This window comes from Meleagris gallopavo, chromosome 16, assembly GCF_905368555.1.
Source record: "Meleagris gallopavo chromosome 16, MGAL_WU_HG_1.1, whole genome shotgun sequence".
In the NCBI taxonomy this organism is placed as follows: domain Eukaryota; kingdom Metazoa; phylum Chordata; class Aves; order Galliformes; family Phasianidae; genus Meleagris; species Meleagris gallopavo.
The window spans coordinates 12,573,864-12,596,286 of record NC_139419.1 but is presented as its reverse complement, the minus strand read 5'-3'; the positions used below and the strand labels follow the sequence as shown (position 1 = coordinate 12,596,286).

At 46.3% G+C, this 22,423-nt stretch overlaps 1 protein-coding gene across 2 annotated transcripts in view; it reads left to right on the top strand.

Annotated features, from left to right (window-relative positions):
* Positions 1 to 22,423, top strand: part of ADCY9 (adenylate cyclase 9) — a 60,188-nt gene that overhangs the window by 17,963 nt on the left and 19,802 nt on the right. The window contains exons 2-4 of one of the 2 annotated variants that reach the window (XM_085237189.1): positions 12,193 to 12,365; positions 17,419 to 17,523; positions 21,065 to 21,282. In XM_085237189.1, the coding sequence (XP_085093315.1) occupies positions 12,193 to 12,365; positions 17,419 to 17,523; positions 21,065 to 21,282 (496 nt within the window). The remainder of the gene's footprint in view (positions 1 to 12,192; positions 12,366 to 17,418; positions 17,524 to 21,064; positions 21,283 to 22,423) is intronic. The other variant, XM_085237190.1, reaches the window with a different exon arrangement.

The following is a 22,423-nucleotide window of genomic DNA, read 5'->3' as shown; positions in this document are numbered from 1 at the left end:
TAGATGTAAAGCTTCGGCCTGAACTGTGCTGCTGGGAGGCCAGGGGATTTTTGCCTGGGGTTACTGAACATTCCCTTGCTTGTTTGTGGGTTAGAACCATAATTTCCTAGGCTGCTATATTCCAATTAAACCCGAATTCAGAAAGACTTCACCATGAAGTCTTTATATGATTTCACTGTTTGCAGTTTCCTCAATCCCTGATGGTTTTCAACCATTGTTTGCGAAAATCCATGTGTTACAAATTTCTGAAGGAAAGCCTGTGAAATACAGGGATTAACCATTCTACCAAACAGTATATCTGTGATACACACCCTTAGAGGGAATCTTCTGGAGATATGCATGGTGAGTGGCAATCCAAATGCTGTCTCGTTCAGTTGAGGACTGGATGCTCCTTCAACCTGGAGATGTGCATGGTGTGGAGATAAGAGCTTTGCTCTTTTGAACTGGAAAGCAGGCAGCTGCTTCAAGTACATCCTGCCTGTCTGCAAAAAAAGAGCAGTAAAATCTGCATGGCAGCTTCGGAGCTGTGAGAGCTGTTCCCAGGTTTTTAAGTTTTAATTCATCGTGTTAACTGGTGTTGGAATGGCTGAGAACATGAGAGCTGGGGACTTCTGAGAGCGAGAGAAAAAGGCGTGCGTTTGGCAGAAGGAAGGTGCTGGGGATAACTTGGGGTTTGTGCAGCCAACGTGTGGCTGAAGCTGCTTTGCACAGAGGCGGCCAGGGTTCAGCTGCTCACTGGCTGCCCATGTGCTCTGCTCCCAAAAAACCGCTGCTTTGTGTTGCATTGTAGCAGCACCAGCGTGGAGCAATGTTAGGTGTACTCCCTGCTTTAAATTACCGTGGAGGGAGCAATGAAAATCACTACTTCAGTGTGTAAAATTGCAGCTCTTCAGGTGTAACCTTTGTGCTATGTACCAGATGAACCAAGTCATCTCAAATCTGTGTTATTTCAGCAGCAGGAGTTGAAATCCCACTGCTTACTGGGAGTGGTTGGAAGGACTTGCTCCATGTAGGCCACTTGCTGAGGGTGTTTCATGAATCCTTCTGTACATACTTATAATCTCGATGTAGATGGTCTGCATTTTGCATAGAAGTATGAGCCAGAAAGCAGAGTGTGGTGACAATGAGCAGCGTTGTTTGCGTAGCCAGCAGTAACTCCTCGAAGGAAACAGGTGGAAACTGGAACTGAAGATGTTTTATGGCATGCAGTGCATGTTGCAGCACTCAGTCCCATGGAAGATGGGATGTCTGTAAGGCCGCCGTGCTGAATGGCAGCAGTGGTTGCAGAGTGGGGCTAGGCTGTGGTTTTGGTCAGTTTGAGATTTACCCAAACTGAAGAAGTTCCTCTGTTGAGCTGACCTGCTGTGACCTGTCTTTGTATGATCAGGGCACGAAGAGGGCTTTTTAAATAGTATATGATGAAAGCTAGGAAAATTCCCTTCTCTCTACAGCTTCTTCTGCAGGATCCATGAAATCTAACCCAAGCCAGCACACAGCACATCTCTGAGACTAAGAGAACTTCTCCGATAGTTCCCCGTGTGGCAGCTGGTTGGCTTCACAGAATGGTGCAGGCTACAGCAGCCTCTGGAGCTCCTGGCCCCAAGCCCTGCTCCCAGAGAGCTGCTTGGAGCTGCTGCTGCCCTGCCAGGCTGCCTTGGGAATATTTCTGAGGATGGAGATCCCACAGCCTCCCTTGTGCCCCCTTTTTTTAGTGCATCGGGCAAAAATAGACCTAGATGTAATTGAGTAGAACCCAGTGTCTTTATTTATTTGCTTTGAGGGCAGCAGCTATTCTGTGTTGTCTGAGACCGGGCTTTTTTCCATCGGATTGTATTTGGTTCCTGGTGCTGCTCTGCCCCTCTGAGCCCCCAGAGCACCCACTATCTGCAGCCCAGCCCGGCTGTCATGCTGCTGCTTGCACCCTCCCCTGTTTGAGTTGGCACACATTTGCCTGAACTTGCTGTACCCTCCAGGAGATAAAGTGGCAGTTTGAAAGCAACACAGCCTTCCCGTCGAAAGATTCTTTGGTTTTCTGCTACGTTTTTCTTTCCAGGCTTCTGTGCTTGCTGGTTTTTGTCCTCCTGGGGAAAGCAGAGCTCCTTTGGGGATGTGCATTGTGCAGCCCCAGCTGAAAGACAAATGCTGTGCCTGTGCTGGGCTGCTGATGGGAGAGCAGGTTTGAAGTAATCCGTTTCCCTCTAAAGCAAACCACTTCTTATGCTTTTGACATAGAAGATGAAAAGCACACCTTTTCAACAACCAGAGCTTGTTCCTTAAGATTCTGACAGCTTCATAGATTTAAAAAAAGATTGCATAAGCTTCATATGAGAAATTCTTTAGCACTGTGTGATTTCCATATTGTGTATATCCTTTGGATTCTCCGAACAGGACATCCAGTTGTGTAATGCCTTCAGTAGATGGCTGTGACTCAGTGGATCCCTCCAGTAACTATTAGGAAAGTATTTCCTTTCTCAGCTATAAGCTTATGTACTCTTGTTCCAGTTTCCCAAGAGAACTCTGGTATGAAATCCCAGTGGCCTAGATCAATGAGAAATTAAAATGTCCTTTTTTGGATCCAGCAGCTAATTGGAAAGAAGACATTGAATTATGGGCCAGTGCAAGAAGTTTGCTTTAGGTTGGGTTATGTGCTTTGCAGGAGGATAAAGCCCCTCCTTCTGAAGTCTCATGTTCTGAGAGATGTGAGTGGAAGTCCCGGAGGTGTCTGCATGGAGGCAAACCCACTGACCACACACCAGCCTGCAGGGCTCTGCCTGCCCAATGGGATCCACAGCGTGGTGGTGGGAGCTCAGCAAACCAGCATCTGAAATTACTGGTGTGGGTGGGCTTTCCTTGCCCAGTTTGCCATGACTTTGGATTCTGCTGCCAAGAAGGTGGTCAATATAAGCTCCAGTGGAAGACTGCTGTGTTAGCAGTGCATGTCTGTATGCTCTGATTTATTTTCCTGGTGTTTCTAAGGTATCCTGTGTTGAGAAAATTCTCTCTCCCCTACATGCTGCCCATGGCAATGACACGTATTAAAAATCTCTTTTCTCGAGGTATTTGTCTAATTTTAGCTTTCTAATGACTAAACAAGTATAACAAAGCTTGTTAGATTCAGTCATCTACAAAGAGACTCTTCATTATGACATAAAGTTCTTCCATGTTGCTGGTTCTTCATGTTTCTGGCTAAGAATGAAGGATGTGTGAGTGCAGTAGATGGAAGAAGTGCAGCCTCCCCAGGAGGAGGGGAAATGCCAGTCAGTGTGGAAATAGCCCTGCAGGCAGAAATGAGGAGAAAGCTGAGACACAAACTTGTATAGTTGAGGATTTGGTGGTGGGATATATGTCCTGGATAACCTGCACACTAAGCTGGAGGCCGTGTGCTCTCTTTAAAATCATTTTATGAGGTCGGTGCCTTTATTGTCACTCTGTCGGTTCTTTAATTCCAGATTCCTGGAAGGAAGGCGTGCAAACTGAAAGGAGATTTTAATGCCATTGGTTTTCCTGTTTTGAAACTTCCCATGCATCTCTGTGAGTTTTGCAGCTGCCTTGTGATATTCCAGATACGCAGCTGCTTCTAAAACAAGAGATGGGGCTGCTTAGCTTGGGGAGATGCTGAAAAGCGCCAGCGCTCTGTTCTGCAGTGCTCCCTCAGCATCAAATAGTGTATGTAGATGTGAAGGCAAGAAAAAGCATTCTCCTCATTCAAGCAAGCTGATAGTGTTTCTTAGATTAGATAACAGGTAATTCTTTTGTTTTCTCTCCAAAGTTATCAGTTTAACAAAAAAAAAAAAAAAGCTCTTTGTGATGAATAAGCTAAAAACCACTGTGATTCATCATGTTTCTCTGAAACCCTGATCCCTACCCTCAGGGACGGAGCAATCCCACAGAATGCCTTGGTCTCCATTGAGGAATTTTGTTTTTGAACGCCTGGGTTGCAGCAGCACTGGGGGGATGCTCAGCCTTCCTTCGGCTTCTGTCAGCATTACTTTCTCATGTAGGCATTGCTGGGGAGGGGATGTTGTGTTTCTTCCTGTGCTTTCACCTGAGTTTTTAGTTTGGGTGGTTTTTAGCTTCTGTCACAGGTACGGACAATTAAATATGAAGTTTCATAGGAAGCTTGCTCTGGAGACCCAAAATGAGATCTTTTCCCTGTGTCCTCTGCACTTTATATCGAGGTGATGCTGAAGCTTCTTTAAAAACCCCATTCAGCAAGGAGGGATTTCAGCTGCAGGTACAGCACAGCATCGGCCTCAGCTGCCAAAACCACGCACAGGGGCTGATGCACTCATTCCCAGCTTTTAACAAAATTGCATCAAAATATCTGAACATAGTAAATGCAGTCATTTGAATCTTGGAACAAGCTGGCCTTGTAAAATAAGGATAGGAACATGCTTGAGTGTTGGGAGGGCGAGATTAGCATCGAAGTACCTGCTCAGGAGTTGTATGTATTGCCTATTGAAAGGGCTCTGCTTTGTCCATAAATGATTCCTGAATTTCACTGTAGAGCAGAAGTCTGGTTACACTTGCTTTTACTGTAACGAATCCCTAAATATGTGTTTCTGTCTTTGCAAAACATGAAGCACTCAGCACGTCCCAAAACTTGTCTTGTACACTGGTTTGTATCAGACTGCTCAGGTCAGTTCCTAGCACGCAGTTATTTGTGCAGTGTTTCTGCAGATCTGAGGTGCCTCTTGATCAGAGCTGGAGACTGGAGCTTTATTCTGCGGAGGATGTTTGGATCTGTTGGTTAAGGAGGAGTGATGAGCTGCTGGGAAGGCTGATGCCCTGTGCCTGGGAGACTCAACACGCACTATCTGACAGCAGTAGCTCCTCAGCAGTGGCTCTCCAACGATTCTGTCCTTTGTGCTGGGAAGGCTGTGAATGCTTCATGCTTGGAACGTGCAATCAAACTGAAAACAGAGCTGTGTGGTGATGTGTGCTTACATGGTGGCAGTGCTCCTTTCTTCCCCACCTTACCTGTTTGCCATAACAATGTATAGGAGCTGCACAAAGTACCTCCTGCAGCCCTGTTATTTGCATTTTATTTTTCAGTACTGAATTAGTAACCGTTTAAAACCCTGGACCATGTGTAAACAAGCAGTGCGCGAGCTATTCATAACAGCTCACCTTGAATCACAAAAGCCTGCCTGTATTGCACAAGGCACGGTGCAGGGGTGGCACTGTGCCATGCCTGCACCCAGCAGTGCACCATCACTTCCATGGCTTCCATGTCTGTTGCAGCCCATCTGCATGGGGGGCCCTGAGGGCAGCAGGGTTCCTGCAGCAGGCAGCCCTGCAGGGGAAAAAGATGGACTTATCTGTGATCTGCAAACTTATTTCTTTAGATTTAATCCCCTAAGGGTGCTTTTTCTATCTTCCTGAGGCTGACTTTGGATAATCAAGTTAACAAACCTTTTCTCAGTGTCACTTGGGTGAATGCACTTTGGTCAAAGTTCACGCTATGTTCTCGTTGTCCAAAGGATGTTTCTGTCTTGTTCTTTAGGTAGATGCTTGAGGAGATCTTCCCCAAGACACCAAGCAGGAGCAGGTGGGAGGGAGGCAGTGCTTAGAGCTCTGCAGTGCCTTCCCTGCTGCAGTTATTGCTGCTTTCTGCAGAGGGAAGATGTGGCACAGCATACCTGTGGGTATCCAGTACTGATATGAAGGGGCTCATTCTTACCCCTAAGTGATGGATGCTTGGGAACTGTCAAGTTAGAGCTCTCCTGTTTGTGGTCACAAGATCCCTGGGATGATCTATATTCATGACCTAAGCAGAAACATTGGAGCATGCTGTGTGCTTTCAATACCATTCGATCCGTTGCTTGGAAAAAACAATGATTAGAAAACAGCTGATGGGAATATTGCATCTGTTTGTTGTTGTTTTATTTTTCCTTTACCTTCTAAACATCAGGCTGCCATTCATTACCAATTTCCAACCAAAAAGAAGTGGCATGAGCAGAGCCCATCAGGCCCTGGCAGGTTTGCCTGCCCTTCTCATTTGGTTTTGGTGGGTGCGTGGCAGCCAGCCTGCCCTCGTGCTGTGCTGCATTGGGAAGCGACTGCCTGCCTGTGGCCCTGTCAACACACAGGCTGCAGCCATGTGACAACTGAGGCTTCTCAAATCTTGTTTGCTGCATGCTCTTGTCTGGATTCTATTAAAACTCTGTTAGGACCAGGAGCCACAACAGCTCGCTCCGTTACCAAGTGCCTGGACAGGCTCGGTTGCATCACACTATTGTTTCGTACTGGAGTCCTTCCGTGCATTGTAACACTTGCTTTGTTTCCTTTCTAAAATACCCATCGCAAGGATAGGTGAAATTTTCCAGTGTGAAATTGCTGATGAGCTCCTAATTGCTTTCTGTTGGGTCATGCTGTTTTGGTTGAAAAGAAATCAATTCCCATCCCTGAGCTCCCTGGAGCTGCAGGAACTTTTGCTGGAGTCCAGAATGCGCTTGGATGGAAGGGATGCAGGGAGCCCACCTCCAGGCCGTCCTGCTGGCTGCTGTGCCATTCCCATGGCATGGCTGCTGGCAGCGATTGTATGTAATACAGGGATGCTCATAACACTGGGGTGTTATGTAGGAACTGCTGGGACTCGGAGCGTGCTCCTACCTTTGGTACCTTGAGCATCAGCCAGGGGTTCAGGTTCTCTGCTGCCTTAGCCACGTGTTATTAAACCTTGGGGGTACTCTCGTAGAAAAAACACATTTACACAGTAAGTTTAGAACTGGAAGAAAATATCTTTTTGTTAATGTGACCTCCTCACTGCTCCTAAAGAAGGAGTTGCAGTGTGCAGAAGAGGCGTGTTGTGCCTCTGCATCCTATTCCCATCCCCTTCCCATGGAGCAGCCCCATTGAGCACCAGGCTGTCCCCAGAATTCTTTGGGTACATTTTCAGAAAACATGTTCTTTGTTAGGAATATTGTAATTTCTGAGGGCATTTCTTTCCCCCCCCCAGTCCCTCCAAAAGGGCTCCTGTGTGCATGGTCAGCTCTTGCTTTGGCACCTGTTGGGTTCTAAAATGGCATCGTTGCTCACCGTGCTCATTCCTTCCCACAGGGTGGAGTGGTTAGTAAGTGTGAAAAGTAAGACCAATAAGATAATAGGAGATGCTTATTAACAGGTGTAATCAAATCATGGAATTTGTCTTTCTAAAACCACCCCAGAGTCCAAGGCTGCAGCAGGGTTTACAGGAGAACCGAGTGGTGTGGGCACAAGGCAGAGAGCATATGGAGCAGCTCATCCCCAATACATGACATGTAGGAATGCCACGCATCTCTGAAGGTTTGTGAGGAATCCTTAGGACAGAGATGATGCATTACCTGCAACGCATTCATAAGCAGCCTGGATTCTTGTGCAGAGCACCTGTTTCCCAGGCAGGAGCACCAAATCCCCATCTTACCTCTTGAAGGGAACCTATACTTCCTTCCCCTAAGTGTGGCAGGCAGTGTGCTGGGTGGGTAAACCAGCTGGAAGTGAGGTGGATGAGCTCTCACTGCCCACCCGTGGTTGCTGGCACACTGTCAGCACACCAGTGGAGCAGCAAGCAAGCAAGGGCAGCCCTACAGCCCTCAGTGCTGATCAGTCCTGCTCGTCATCCCATCTCCTATTTTTGCAGTCCGGTTTATAAAAGCACTTCTAAATACATTAGTGAGTTGGTTGGTGGGCAGCAGCCTCCTGCCTGCAGCACAGCTCCAAATGTGTGCTCTGTGTTCAGGTATGGGGTCCCACTTACAGCTTGCAGATGTCAAGTACCAAGAATGCACATGTGTTGTTGATCACCATTTTCCAAGCCTGTTGCTGTCTGTTAGCTGATCAGAAGTAAGTGTTCTGCTAAACAAGGGTATAAGGAAAACAGTGGTTTTCCACAGCATAGAAGATGCCTCTGATTTCTCTGTCTCTTTGAAATTCCCCTGGGATTATGAGGAGAGACTTGGTGTTTTCTTTTTGGGGAGTTTCTTTTGTATTTCTAGCCTGAAAAGTTCTGTTTCTTATTATCATTGTTTCTACTTTCCAGAGGCCTAAGATAACAAGTTGGCTCATAAATTCCATTCTAACTTTAGCCACAGGAAATGTTACTCCATACATTCAACGTGTGCTGTTCCAGGTAGGCTGGTTTGTTAGAGTGCAAGCATCAGGGCTGCGTGCGTTGCAGCAGGAGATGTGTCCCATAGGTTCATTGGGGGACCTGCTGCAGCCTTACAGCTTCCCTGAATTCGGGCTGTACCTATAAGTCTGTGCATCCTGGATTCCTAAAACCCCAAATCCTAAGCAGCTCCAGCAGGTTGAGCTGCAGAGATACCATGGGCACACGGTGCTTCTGCTCTCACACCTTGGAAAATTCAGCTGGCTGGAAGATGTTCTGCAGGGATATCCCAAGTCCTGTGATCACACAGCTGGGCAGCATCATCTGGCAAATACAAACTAAGGATGGCCATCGGAGCTTTTGCTGCTTGCTTCGCTTCAGCGCACACGAATCTTTCAGTTAAGAAATCACTGGAATCTTCAGGAAAATGGAAAACTCTCAGTAGTTCATTCTTCAGCGTAACAATCTGTTGGCAAATGAAGATTGCAAAATAGGGAAAAAAGCAATTGTTCTGCAGCAGTAGCACCCCAGATTTTCAGTTGGAGTTGTGCATTCCTTGGTGCTGCACTGGGTCCTGCTCTGAAGATGCCCGTCTGGCTTGCTGTGAAAGAGCTGGAGTGCTCTCCAGGAGGGGCAAGTTTTGTCCGTTGGTTCCTCATGCTGGGTAGGATCTGATCAGCAGCTCCTCTGGGTGCCTGTGGATGCCAGCGGTAATAATTGCAGTCAATATTTGATCTTACGGAGCATTAAACTGTATGGCAGCATATTTTATGATACAAGGAAACCCCAGTATAGGTCATGGCTCCCTTTCTCTGCATTAGCAGGTGCTTTATGGTAGCTCTTTTGCTGCCATATTTGGGGCCAAGTGAAGAGATCATGCCTTTGAAGGGAAAACTTTGCACTGCATTTTATCAAAAAGTGAGAGCAAGAAACGATGAAGAAGCGTATCCCAAAAATGAGTGAGCACCAACCAGTGTGGGAAGAAAGGAGCAAAAGCTGACCCCTGAATGGTCACCTTTCTGTATGAGCTGCCCATACACTGCTAGATGCTTGTATCAGAGTTGTACCAAATGGCTGTTAAATGACTGAGTAGTGGGCCTGTGGTCGCTGCAGGCTGGGGCAGCTCTGCAGATTCCATCTGTGGATAATGCAAAAGCAGGGGGCTGTGGAAACAGAGCTCAATTAACTATTTTATGAACATATGCTTACTTAGTCATGTTTCTTTGCAAATAATTACTAAATGATGAAAGTGCATAGATTCTTAAGGGAAACTAATGGGAAGATGGATAATGAAAGAGAAGAGTTAATATAAAGCAAAAGGGGGCATGGCTGGTGTGATGCATTGCAGTGCTGGAGGGGATGTCCCATTCTTATAGAACAGAGCTCTGCTGGGCTGTTCTGCACAGGAGGGGTTTCGGAAGCATTTGAAGTTCAGTAGGGTAGAGAGAGGAGGGGGAGGACATGGTTTGCCAGAGAAAGTCATTTTCCTTCCTGGTATTAAGCAATGCTCCCCCAAAGGAGCTGTTCTCACACTGCCAGAACTGGCTCACCCATGGGGATGTTTATGCACAGCCTTATTTATAATTTTGTTGATTTCTGTGCATGCAGAAAATCATGTGCTTGGAGGGCTGCGTGCATGTGATGTCAGTTGTTGATATGTGGCATGGATTTTTAGTATTGGGACGAGTTTGTGTCTTCAGAAGACAGGTGAAGGAGGCAACTCATGCCATTCCAATATGAGCAGTAGTGCTCACTTTGTCCTGGGTAGAAAATACCCCAAATCAGGTGTGTGTTGAGGTGGTCGCTGTGCCCCCAGCCAGCTGTAGGACTTTCCCCACAGGAGCGAGCCAGCCCCACTTTGAGGAGCCATCTCAGTGTGCAGCCTGCACAGATTGGCCACCAGGCAGCTCGGTTTGGGCTCTTTTCTTCGCTTACTTGGTGTAAATCTAGGAGAAGGGGATCGTTATCAAATGGAGACTGGCAGGAGGGCAAGGCAGCGTGAGTTTTACTTTACTAAGGTGCAGAACCAACATATCGTAGTGTCTTGAGATGTTGTGCAGCACACTGTTTGCACAGGGATGGCTCTGTGGCTGCATTAGTTCTCTGTGCATATAATACACATTGCTTACATCAGTACAGTTCAGCTGAATTAATAATTTTTTGTTATATTCCACGACACTTCAGACTGAACAGGAGCTCCTTTGTGAAGAGTCACCAAATTGCAAGCAGCACTAAAGCACGTACAGCATTCCTATCATAAGAAGGATTCAATAACCAAGTATTAGGTAGGCAGCAGTAGTAAGCTTCCATGAAGCGTGAGGCTGCTCTTCCAAATGAGGTTGGTTACAGCAGCACAAGGACAGTTTTGCTTTTTCCTCAGCACAGAGCTCGAACAGGAGGTAATCTTACCTTTATGCCATGCATTGACAAAATAATTCTGCACAGTGCATTAAGACAGAAGAAAAACATGAAAAAAGAACAAAGAAAATACACCTGCTTAGAAGAAAAAAGAAAAAGCAACACAAAAAAACAGGAATAATAGCTTGCTTTGAGGTAGCTTTTATAAATAGAAGTAGGAAGCTTATTGCTCTATCTTGCACCCCAAGGGTGTGTGTGAGGCTTGGGGCAGCCAGCATAGGGACAGCTGCCCCTGGGACCCCATAGCCCTATAGGGATGCACGTGGCCACGTGGGTGTCAGTTCTTGCATGGACTGGGCTGGAGGTGCTGGGAATTGCACAGAGGAGCTGAAAAACTGTTATCAGCATGTCTGACTTATTTTTATTGGAAAGCTTACAGACAAAGTAGTGTCTTTGTTACGTGTCACGGGTGAAAAGATGTTTATAGAATCTCTCTAAAGAAAGTTTTAAGAGAATGACCTTTATCGTAACATCAGCTGCTATTGGAACAGAAAGCTGCTGCCTTCCAAGGCTGGAGCTCGCTGTGTTTGCTTCCAGGTTTCATCCTGTGGAAGGAGGCAGCAGAACGTGATTAGTCGTCGGGAGAGCCTGTGTGTGAATGGGAGCGGGGGCTGACATCCCATAATAGGCAGCAGGTGGGGATGATTTGCTGAGCCCAATGCAGAGCCAGCAACCGTGGTGTCAGTGGGCCTTCCAGTGATGGGCAGTGAGCGTTCAGCTTTGGGATGGTGTGGGAGCCCAACGCAGGGGCAGGGCCGTACGTCAGCCTGTACCCCAACCCGGGGCACTGCTCAGTCTGAGCTGGTGCCTTCCACATCTCCAGAGCATGGCAGTGCCCGTCCGTGCTGGGTGGGAGATTTCCCATATGATGGCAACAGAACCGACCCATTTCAGTGCAGGAGGAGACGTGAATACCAGCCCCCTAGTTTTTGTGCCTGGACAAGGAAAAGAAAATAAGGAATATTCCGAACAAGACTCGAATCCTTGTTTTTTCAGGAGGCTTTTGGTGCAGACCAGCCTGGCACAGCACAGTATTTACCGGTCTGGCCTTTAATAAGGGATCTGGCTTCCAATTATGCTTCAGCTCATGCAACAGTTGCAGGGCGAGCGTGTGGGCGTGAGAGATTGAGTTTGTTCTTTAGAAATGTGAAGTCTGCTCTATGAAAACCCGACAATTTCTAGCACTGAAACGCCATTTCCTTTTCCAAGCATGAAGGGAGCTTTGCCACATCTCTGCAAGAAATGGAGAGCGCCGGGGGGGAACACACACTGCTTTGCAGAAGTGCAATGTCAGTCCAGATCTCGCTGAAAAACAGGCTGCAAACCCTTTCCAAAAGTAAAGAGTTAATGTCTCAGCTCAGATTACAACTTGGAAGCCAATGCCTAAAGCCTAAGCTCTGTTTTCCAGAGTGTCTGAGTGCAAATGGAGTAAAGCAGGCACATGTCAGGCATGGCTGCTGCTGCGGGTCCCAGTCTCTTGGATCTGGGGCAGCAGATGTTGGGCAATCCTGGTTGCCACTGCTCTGCACAGAGTGTGTTCCTACTGTCTGTTCCCTGACACTCCTTCTGTGCTGTTCCCGAGCCCCCATCGTGCTTTTCTAGCTACTGTATTTCCTATCTGACAAGTCGAAAGTAGTGTTATTTTTGTCTTCTCGCAGTTCTCACTGTTTGTATCTTTTCTCTAGGATTGAAGACCTATCTGATCTCTGGTCAGAAGGTGAAGGAACCCCACTGCAGCTGTTCGCAAGCCTTGCTTCCCAGCTTGGAGGCTGGGGATGGAGCCAGGATGCAGGCAGCTCCCACAGCCGAGAGTGCTGCTGACTCCACAAAGGCTCTCAAACACGTGGAAAAGCCAAAGGTGAGTCCTTGCTTCAGAGACGTGTGGATGGGGAAACCTCACCAGTTTGCTTATGAGTTGCTTGCTCTATTTGTATATACACATATATGTGAGTATGTATATATGTGTATATGTACAAAATCTAGCTTGAGGAAAAAAATGTACAATGAAATGTTTAGCAGTTGACAAGCAATCTTGGAAATAAGGTGGGCGTTTCTGAAGTGTTTTCAGGTATGCAATTTCCTTAATGTTTATATTTTAGGACCAAGAGATCAGTGCTGCTTCTTCGGTGGTCATGGTGCTATGGGGAAAAGAAACTATGCTGCATGCAGCTCCTATAGCCATAGTGTTTGTGATTTTCTGTTTGCTGTACTCTGCTCCTGCCTTCCCTTTATAAGGTGTGCTGTAAACTCGGGAACCTTTCCATATGATTCTGCGGCTGACAAGCCATTGAAAAATAATAAGGATTGTTTGCGTTACAGAAGAATATGTTCTGGTAGGCTGTTGTATCTGCTTGCTCTAGAAAGCTATATAAAAGATGGAGGGCAGTGTTTGTATAGATACAGCTTAAGGAAATGATGGCATTCTGTGTTCTCACCCCTCACGAAAGCTCTTGACAAGGAAATCTGTGAAATAAGGTGTATTGCTTTGAAGCTTTGCTGTTACTCTCAATCTTCCCAAACAACAGATGCCTGTTCTCTGTTTGTGCTGAGTCCCTGGTGTTGGGTTGCTGAATGAGGCACTAATGCCTGGCTGTCTGCAGGTCACTGTCCGTAGGCATTGGTGTGTGGACAGTGCTGGGAGGACCTCACCAACACAGGTTTGCTGTTCAGCCGACAGAGCTGGTGGCAGGTGATTTTCCTGCAACTCCATTTGGGTCAGGAAAGCATGGACTGTGCTTGTGTTTAATTCTGGAGTAAAAACACTTGATCACAAGTGCGACAAGCTGGAAGGCTGGTCCAAAGGTACGATCCAAAGCTAAATGAGCTCCTGACAGAGCAGACCAGGACTCTATAGACACAGAAGACAGCTGTGGCCATCTTTGTGTCTAGCCAAAGTATGGGCTGTATGTGGTTTGACTGGTCCCAGGTTGTTGGCAAGACCTTTCTACTTCTACTCCCAAGTAAGAATGGGGGTGGCACATTTGCATCCTTGCCAGCTGTCTCTTGAAAGCTATGAGAGAAAGAGGCAGGAAAATGCATCGTGGAGCATTCAGTGGTTGTCTATACAGGTAAGTCTCTGTGCTGTGAGGTGCGTGGCTGCGCAGAGGTCTCATGCAGCAGTAACAGGTAGGAGCTGATCTGCTTCTGGAGTTGGAAGGATTTGGGACAGTCCCAAGCGTGTGTTGCTGAGATGCCCATCTATGAAGCGTGAGAGAAAGAGGAGAGATTAAATGCAGCAGTAAAACTGGAAGTGCTGTTGGTGAGAAAACAAGTGTGCTTTGTTAACACCAGACAGCAAAGCAAGCTTCAATCAGAGGGCAGTGAAACTGCAGCATGGTTCAGTGCTGAGCTGCCTGCAGCTGGGACCTGCTGGGGTTGTTATGTATTAACTTGTGGTCCTTGCTCAGATGACCCAAGTCCAAGATGTAATCTGGTGTTAAGAATCAGCTTGTCCTCTGGTTTGTGCTTTCTCAAACAGGGAGGACTTAGCCTGCAGAAGTAACACAGACATCGCTGTTCCAGCAGTGTGCCATGCTGGGACGTGCTTTGGTTGTAGCTCGTCACCTCTCTTGCCTATAAACAGGAGGAGAATCAACTCTTTGAAGGGGTAGATAACTGCAGGACAAGGGGAAATGGTTTTAAGTTGGGGGGGAAGACTGAGGTTGGATGTCAGGGGAAGTTCTTTGCTATGAGAGTGGTGAGGTGCTGGAACAGCTGCCCAGAGAGGCTGTGGATGCCCCGTCCATCCCTGGAGGTGTTCAAGGCAGGTTGGATGGGGCCCTGGGCAGCCTGGGCTGGTATTAAATGGGGAGGTTGGTGGCCCTGCATGTAGCAGGGGCTTGGAGACTCATGATCCTTGAGGTCCCTTCCAATCCAAGTCATTCCATGATTCTGTGATTGTTCTGGTCTGGGACGCCCTGCCTAGGTGTTAATTGCTGTTTGAGTGCTGATGCTGGTCTTTTGCACGGCAAAAGTGCAAACATGGCAATCCAGATAAGTGAAGGAGAGACTCAAATTGGCTGTTCAAGAGGGAAAATTGCTTCAGAAGAGCATCTAGGACAAGTGCCAGCTCAGTTTCAGCCTTCTCAGATACCCTGTGCACCATTGTGCTCCTATTACAGCAAATCTATGCTTGTAGGCACGCAGTTTTGTTCAACTCCATGAGCTCTGGAGGTGTTACAGTGATTTCACAGGTGGCCAAGCAGCCTCGAAAGCAGTGGGCCTCCTTCCCAAAGGACATTGCTGGCATGAATTCATGAATGAGCTGAAATTTGCCTTCCCTTATGGTTTGAGGAGCATCCCTATAACGCGTGCCACAAAAAGCATCAGAACATGATAGTGTAGTGATGAAGTAATCACATGAGTGGTGGTAATAAGTCATTATTATTCATTATATATGATATGTACAATAGATATATATGTATTTATACGTGTAAAATCCACAAAGAACAACTGTGGCATTTAATCACAGTTCGCACACAGCTTTTGAAAAGGAGTGGGTTTCTTTCTTATGGTGTTTTTCCTCTGAAGCCTGCAGCATTCTGGTAGGGTCTGGAGGGAGAATTTGCAGAAGAATCATGATAATTTGCAAAAGAGTCATGACTTACATGCCAACTGTTTTAAATACAAAGCTGTAAACAGTGTCAGTGTGGGAGGAGATGACTCCAACTCTGCAAAAGAGACTAAGAAGGAGGGGCAAAATTACAGGCAAGCTGAAATATTTCTGTTTCAAAGGAAGTAAGTGGCCATATTGGATGAGAAGGATGACTTTCACATTTCGGGCTGGAACGGGTGTGCTGTTGGACAAGACCTGTTAAGGAAGGTCAGGAAGGAGAATGCAACAGTAATTGATCCATGACAGGAATTGTGTTTCTTCCTCTCCTCCACCGTGTCTGCATTTAACTTGATTGCAAATCTCACGGCAGTATGGATATCAGTGAAAGGGACATGCAGTAGGTGCATAATTAACAGTGAGGAAAGATGCTGGAAATGGAAGTCTTTATTAGCAGCTGATTTTTGCATGAAAACACCATAACTTGCTTAATCAAGTATGGCATTTTCTACCACTTTGGTATCAATTTATTTCCCCTATCATATATCATGAAATCCCGTACTTGACTGGGGATCATAGGCTGTCAGTGTGAAAACAGAAGGTGCATCTGCTTGTCTTGGTGTTTGCTGAAAGTGCATTGCTGAATTATTCATTGTGACTGGGCCACATCCACACCAAGATTGTGCCAGTGTCTGCAGCAGAGAATAAAACTAATGATATTGACTTGGCATAAGTCAATATGATAAGTCAGGTAGCCTCTTTTCAAAAGATCAAGCTTCTTTTCTGAGACGGTTGTCTTCTGGTGTAACCCCAGCAGCTAAGCACACAAATAGGTCCTGCTGCTTTATGCCAGCATCAAATGGGGGTCACTTTCCACAGAATGCTCAAAGAATTCACAATATTTAATGTTGTTTTTTTTGTTTGTTTCTTTTAAATGGAACTGTTTAGGAACCACCTTTCTCCTCTCTGTAAGTGCGCTGTTACTTGTTCAGGCTGTACCAGCTCAGCATTGGATGAATGCTGCTCATCCATTGCCAGGTGAGGAAGCTGGTAGCAGAGTGCTGGGCTGTGGCTCTGGGAGCAGTGTGTGTGGGGCTGGCTGCTCGGGGGGCTCAGGCCCCTCCTGTGAGCCCATGAGAGGCACTGCTGAGTGATGAGGTGGAGCAGCAGAAGAGTGGGATGATAGAAGTGCCGTGACAACCTTGAAAGTTGCGATTTGTGAATCTTTTTAGAAATTCCGGTGTGAAATGAGGCAGAAAAGGGATTTGGGGTGAATATTAAATTCTGAAAAGACAAAGGGATTGTGCTGTGCAAAGGGGAGCAAACCCAAAGGGAGGAGCTATGGAGGCTTTGGGACAGGTGCAAGGTGTACTGCAGAGACTTCAAGCAGTCCCTCCTGACAGGGAAGGTGATGGAAAACATTCAAGTTGGAACTTTTATCAGGAGGTTTCTGTAGGTAACCCACCATACAGTACAGTGTGCCAGAACTGGCATGCTGCTCTAGGGGCTGCTGTATCTGCATCCATCAGTAGACCTGAGGCAAGCCTGGTAACGAATTTTCTCAAGAATGTAGGAATTGTTACCAGGGATCAGATGGAGTGTTCCTGTGGTGCAGTACCCTGCCTACATGTGGCAAGCTTGGGAGGCAAGTTGAAGGACTTTGCAAGATAAGGTGTGGGCTTAATTCCTCTGAAGGTCATCGCATTTTAATCCAGTGGGATAGGTTGTTTTATATGCCAAACCATGACATTTTAGATTGCTTCCAAAATGTGTAACCTGCAAGTTACAAGTCCTGGTGATTTTGCTTTCCTTGTTTCCTGTATGTTTGGGCAGCATTTGCTTTCAACAGCATTCCACAGCCAGAGCTCCACTCCCCTGTGCTGCAGAGCTACATGAGAAAGCAGCCTCCTTTATTCATTTCAGATGTGTTGCTTTCCATTTCTCTGTGCCATTTATTGCGTACCGTGGTATTCTTTGCTTGAATGTGCTGCATTTTGTGCTAAGTCTTCCCTCAGCCGGTCGTAATGCCATGCAGATCCTTTTGCAGGCACTTTTTAGATGAGATAATTGCACTTTGGTCACTGAAGGGTATTTTGTTCTTGTTGGGGTGGTCCCTCGCCATTAAGCAGTGATTCCTGTAAAGCTCTCCTGAATCAGTTTGGCTTTACTAAACAAAAAAATTTTGATTTGTTTTTGAAATGGTGGATTCTGGTCCTTTAAAATTCTGTTCCCCGTTTCTCTTTCTTTTGCTTTGTTTGTCTTCAAACCATGCAGCAAACAAGTGGGCCACATTATAAATTGCATAACATGAGGAGGACACCAGAATGTTCCCAGCTAAATTCTTTTTGTCTCCTTGCAGCCTTGCCCTTCATGTAGTACCACCCTTGTTCCCCACTGCGATGTCAGCATAGACGAAGGAGCTATCCAAAATGGTTGTCAGGATGAGCATAAAAACAATACAAAGGTAATTTAAGTATTTATCGCTTCCCTTCTTTTTCCTCACTTCTCTGCTTCAGTTAGCTGCCTCCTTCTTGCATTGCTGTTCCTTTAGTCAAGCTCTTCAGCAGCAGAACCAATTTTGAGCAGTTGCTTTCTAAACTTTAGTTGGCTTCTTCCCCCCCCCCCAAATTTTCAAAAGAATTAGTTTTCTGAGCCCATTCTGATGCTGAGAAGGACCTAAAATTGGGACTCTAAACTATGCTGAGGGTAGCCAGGGAAAGAGGCACAAAGAGCACCACCACTCCCTGTTGCTTGCACTTGTTAGCTGCATGTCACCTGGCCACGTGTCAAGTGTCTTGCCAGTGTTCCCTGTGTCATAGCTCTAAAAGAGCCATTCCTGTTCATGCACACAGCAGAAATTCACAGTACCTAACTCCGTTCATGTCCTTTTTTTCTGACAAATACAGCATCTTACATATTCACCATGCTGCTGGCAAGATTGTTTTCTGTGCTTGTTGCTTAGATATTCTTACTGAAGCCACCCACTCCCTCTACAGTACCAGACACTGCCTGTTTGTCGTCTTGTTCCTGGCCTTCGTGCTCTCCCTGCTCTCTCTCCTTCTAGAAGATGGAGCTGCTGCCTAAATGCAGACTGATGGCAACGCTCGTCAGCTCTCTGTTAGGCTTTGAGATAAGTTTAATGCTTTCCCTCGCTGGGGAGATTCACTTTATAAACATGCTCAGATTGCTATCTGGTTGTTTTTCTTCCCGTCTGTCTGTAAAACTCTACTTGTGTATAGCGCTAATGGAAAACTTGCCAGCGTTTATGTAAATGGTCTGTGGCACAGTAGGCCGTGTTCTCTGCTGGGGTTCATAAGAAACAGCTTAAGGAAAAAAAAAATAATCCCTGCAGCTCTGAGGGAGATGGAGCAGAGTGGCCAGAAGATACAGGGCTCTGAACAGCATGACATCTTCAAGGCAAAAATGCTGTGGGAGACCTTCCCTGGCTGCTGAGGTGGTGAGCATGAGATGCTGCTTCCCCAGCTGCTGCTGCCCAGGGTCTGCAGGAACTGACTGCTAACAGGTTGTCCTCTGCTACCAACCACCTTCTGTGTCATACATTGTCTTCACCAGAATTGTTCTCTGAAGTTTCTTTCTATTGCAGCTACATTAGGCTCAGGTATGTTAATGACTGAGTCATCAAACCTTGCTTGGAAGAGTCTGTGCGGCACTGAATAAATGCTTGTGGTTTCAGTGGAAGAAACAAGCTAGTGGAGATCGATCACGTGTTCCTGCTGTGTTTGCAAGTTGTGTATTGCTAGTCCAAACCTGGAGCAGCTCTGTGGCTATCCAGTAAGTCAGGGATGCCCATTCAAACAAAAGCCTAAGGAGCAGCCACTTGCACAGTGTTGCTGCGGCACTGGATTTACAGATGTCTGCAGTCTCAGCTCTGTTAGGAAGAAGAGCCATCAGCTCCCTCTGCTCATCTCTGTTCTCCCCCCTCTCCCCCTCTCGCTGTGCCTGGCCCCACAGCATTCACATCCCCTCTTGTTCTCTCATCTCCAAAAATGATGTTAACCACTTCTCAGGCCTTCACAGAGCCACAGAATGGCTTGAGTTGAAAGGTACCTCGAAGAGCATCTAGTCCCAGCCCCCCTTCCTCAGACACCTTTGCCAGTGACTGAATGAGACAATCGGGTTGCTCTGAACTGCATCCAGCCTGACCTCGAGCATCTGCAGGGATGGGTCCCAGTGTCCTTTGAAGCCCCCAAGTCTTTTCAGAAGAGGAGGTGATCCCGTGGTGCTCTGCATCTCTGCTCAGCACAGCTGACAGCCTGTTGCCATCAGGAACCTCAGCAGCGCTGGAGCGAGCAGCACTTATTAAGTAGGGATTTTCTTCTTACACACAAGCAGTTTCAAACTCTAATCCTCTGCTGTTAAGATTAACAGAGTGGAGACAGCACAGGAAAACCTTCAGCTGACCGAAGGAAGAATTTTCTTAGGGATTTGAGCCTTTGCCAAAGAGCTGAAGAGAAAAGGCCAAGAGCAGTCCAAGCTGACCTTCTGTGAAAGAGCAGACATTTTCACTGCATCCTTTGGATGAGCTCAAAGAGCAGGCAGGGAAGCAAACAGCACGCTTAGCTTTTCTTTGAGCTGCTCAGACAGATTTCCTCTCTTATGCTTTTCAAGCAAAGCAGTGCTTCTCACTCTGCTCATGGAGATGTTCTGCTGCTGCTGTCTGGTATCTTCACTGGTTATTATTTATGAGAGAAGTGAGGCATGAAGGTTTTTAACATGCACAAAATGTGCTTTTGTTGTGTTTGTTCAACTAGAAAAGTGGATACCAGAAATGCTTATGTTAGAAGAATGGGTTTTTTTGTTGTAACATCTTCCTGTCAAAAAATAGGAAATGATATATTGACAGTTGCCAGCACACATTCAGCTGTACCTGCCCGTGTTCGTGTTCCTTGTGTGGTTTACACCATAGAGACACAAGGAGCTTCGATTAATTTTGCGTGGCTATAAACCAGATATTTCTCAACTCTCAAGCATATTTCAGAGCGTGATGGGGTGATGTGATATCTATGGTCACCGAGGGACATCCAAGAATAGTCCTCTGGAGGAGCCGTGCTGCCTGCAGTGCGGGCAGCAGTGAAGAAACTTCTGTCAGGAGTGGGCTTGGGGATGGGGATGGATGATGCGTGGGAAATGATAAGACGTGGAGAGAGGAGATGAACACTGAGATATGCTAAGTTTGGTACTTGTTTGCTTTTGGAAGTTATAAAATGATCCTGACTAACGGCAGCTCACTTTCATTCCAGCCGTGTTTAGTTGTCTAATTTCCTGGATTTGCTTCAGTGCATTACAAAATGTAAAGGAAGGAACTTCAAGTTCCATGAAGGGGGGAAAAAAAAAAAAAAAAGAACATTTTTTGGCTGAAACTCACTTCTATTCTGAAAGGAATGAAAGCAGGCTTGATAATACTGCGCATTTCAGCAGTATTGCAAGCTGGTGTCAAAACTGCAAAATATATTATCAGTGCAACGGTAAAAGAGCTATACCTCAGTGAAGATGTGGCTTTGGCAGGGTAATTTTTTGCAGGATAACGAGCTGCACAAAGAGGCTGTTCACACAGGGCTGGTCCTGCTCCTGGGAGAGCAGCAGGGCTGTGGCAGTCGGCAGAAGGGGCAGCAGAGGGGCTGTCTCATGGCCGGAGGGAATGGTTCACGTGGGTATTTAAGGAGGCTTGGAGGAGAGACATGAGCTGAAGATGAGTGAATGAAGTTTGGATTGTGGTTAGTCTCCATTGCATGTGTAAATATGTGCTTTGTTTTCTGGTGCCTTGGGAAGAGGGACATAGAAAGCAAAAGGACAAGACCTAAACAGACATGGCCTTCTGGCAGACGTGAGTGATTCCAAGGCAGGTGGAGGGAGGGCTTTGGCATGACCAGGTAAACATTCTATGTGCTGAGGGAAAAGCTCCTTTTGACTTCAGCTCCATTCAATTTATCCTGTTTTCTCGACCATTCATGTTCCCTATGTCTGTTTTGCTTTCTGTCGTGCAGGCTCCCGGAGGACATAGTCCAAAGACTCAGAATGGACTTTTGAGTCCTCCACAGGAAGAAAAGCTGAGCAACAGTCAAACCTCACTTTATGAAATGTTGCAAGAGAAAGGAAGATGGGGGGGAGTGAGTCTGGATCAGTCAGCTCTCCTCCCTTTGAGGTTCAAAAACATCAGAGAAAAGACAGATGCCCACTTTGTGGATGTGATTAAAGAGGACAGGTAAGGAAAATAGTGCACATTGTAAGAGTGTCTGAAGGAGAGAAGGCATTAACAGGGGTCCCAGATACATAACCAGTGTTTGTGTGCTTTTCTTGTCTGGTGTCATTAGTTCTTAACGTAACATATAACATGTTTCATCATTCTTCTTCCATGGTGAATAGACATTCTTCCTTTGAGTCTTTGGAAATGAAAGGTTGTCTTTCAGTGACTTGTCCTGAAGTTGAACTCTTTGGATTGAGTTCTTCCCAATACGCAGACGGTGTACCTTCATCCGTGATTAAAAGTGGGACGTACAGTCTGAAGCACAGAACTCACATTTCTGCATAGCAAGGGAACAACATCTGATAATGTTGTGTGGCTAACTGATGGCTAGAAGTCACACTTGGAGGCAGAGCTCTTCGGAGTGAATTCTCCCAGCCCTACAACATTTTATGAAGTTAGCCTCTCTTCACTCTTAAAACTCAAAGATTTCTTTTGGGCAGAGGAAAATACCTTCTCCAAAATTCAGTGGTGTGTGCTTTTGTGAACACACAGCTGTATCTCCCTTATTGGGGCAGTGATTTGATGGGATCAGCTGAACCAATATCGTAGGTTTGTTATTATTTATGACTGTTCTTATTTTTGCTTTGCTGCTTCCACTCAGATGAGGGACATTTTATCTAAATATCCTTGAAGCTGTATGCTCATATATACTCCCGGCTGTTTGGAGCAGCGACTGTGTTGTCTTAATTGAAAACATGACCAAAGTGGAGAGGAATGAGAGATGGGGACTCCAGTCCCTCCCCATTTTCTTCTTTTCTAGTTTGTTTTTCACATTCCCTTTCTCCTAGGGGCAGCTTCATAAGAGTTCAGTTCTTTTCATGTGTGTGCTCTGTCATTAATGGTCAAGAATAAGTGCTTAGCTGATACTTTAGAAGACAGACTGATTGTGAAAGTCGGAATGTTTGCAGAAATCAGGAAGAACAAATTGGATTTTTGTTTAAAAAGTAACTAGCAGGCGGCCAATTTTAAGATAGAGAGGCAGGTTAATGCCATTGGACTGCTAAAGATACCCACCTCCAGCCCTTGTGTTCCTGCAGCTTTCCTCCTCCACGAACAAAATGGGTACTTCCTTCTCATTTTGCAAAAGGAAACAGTAGGA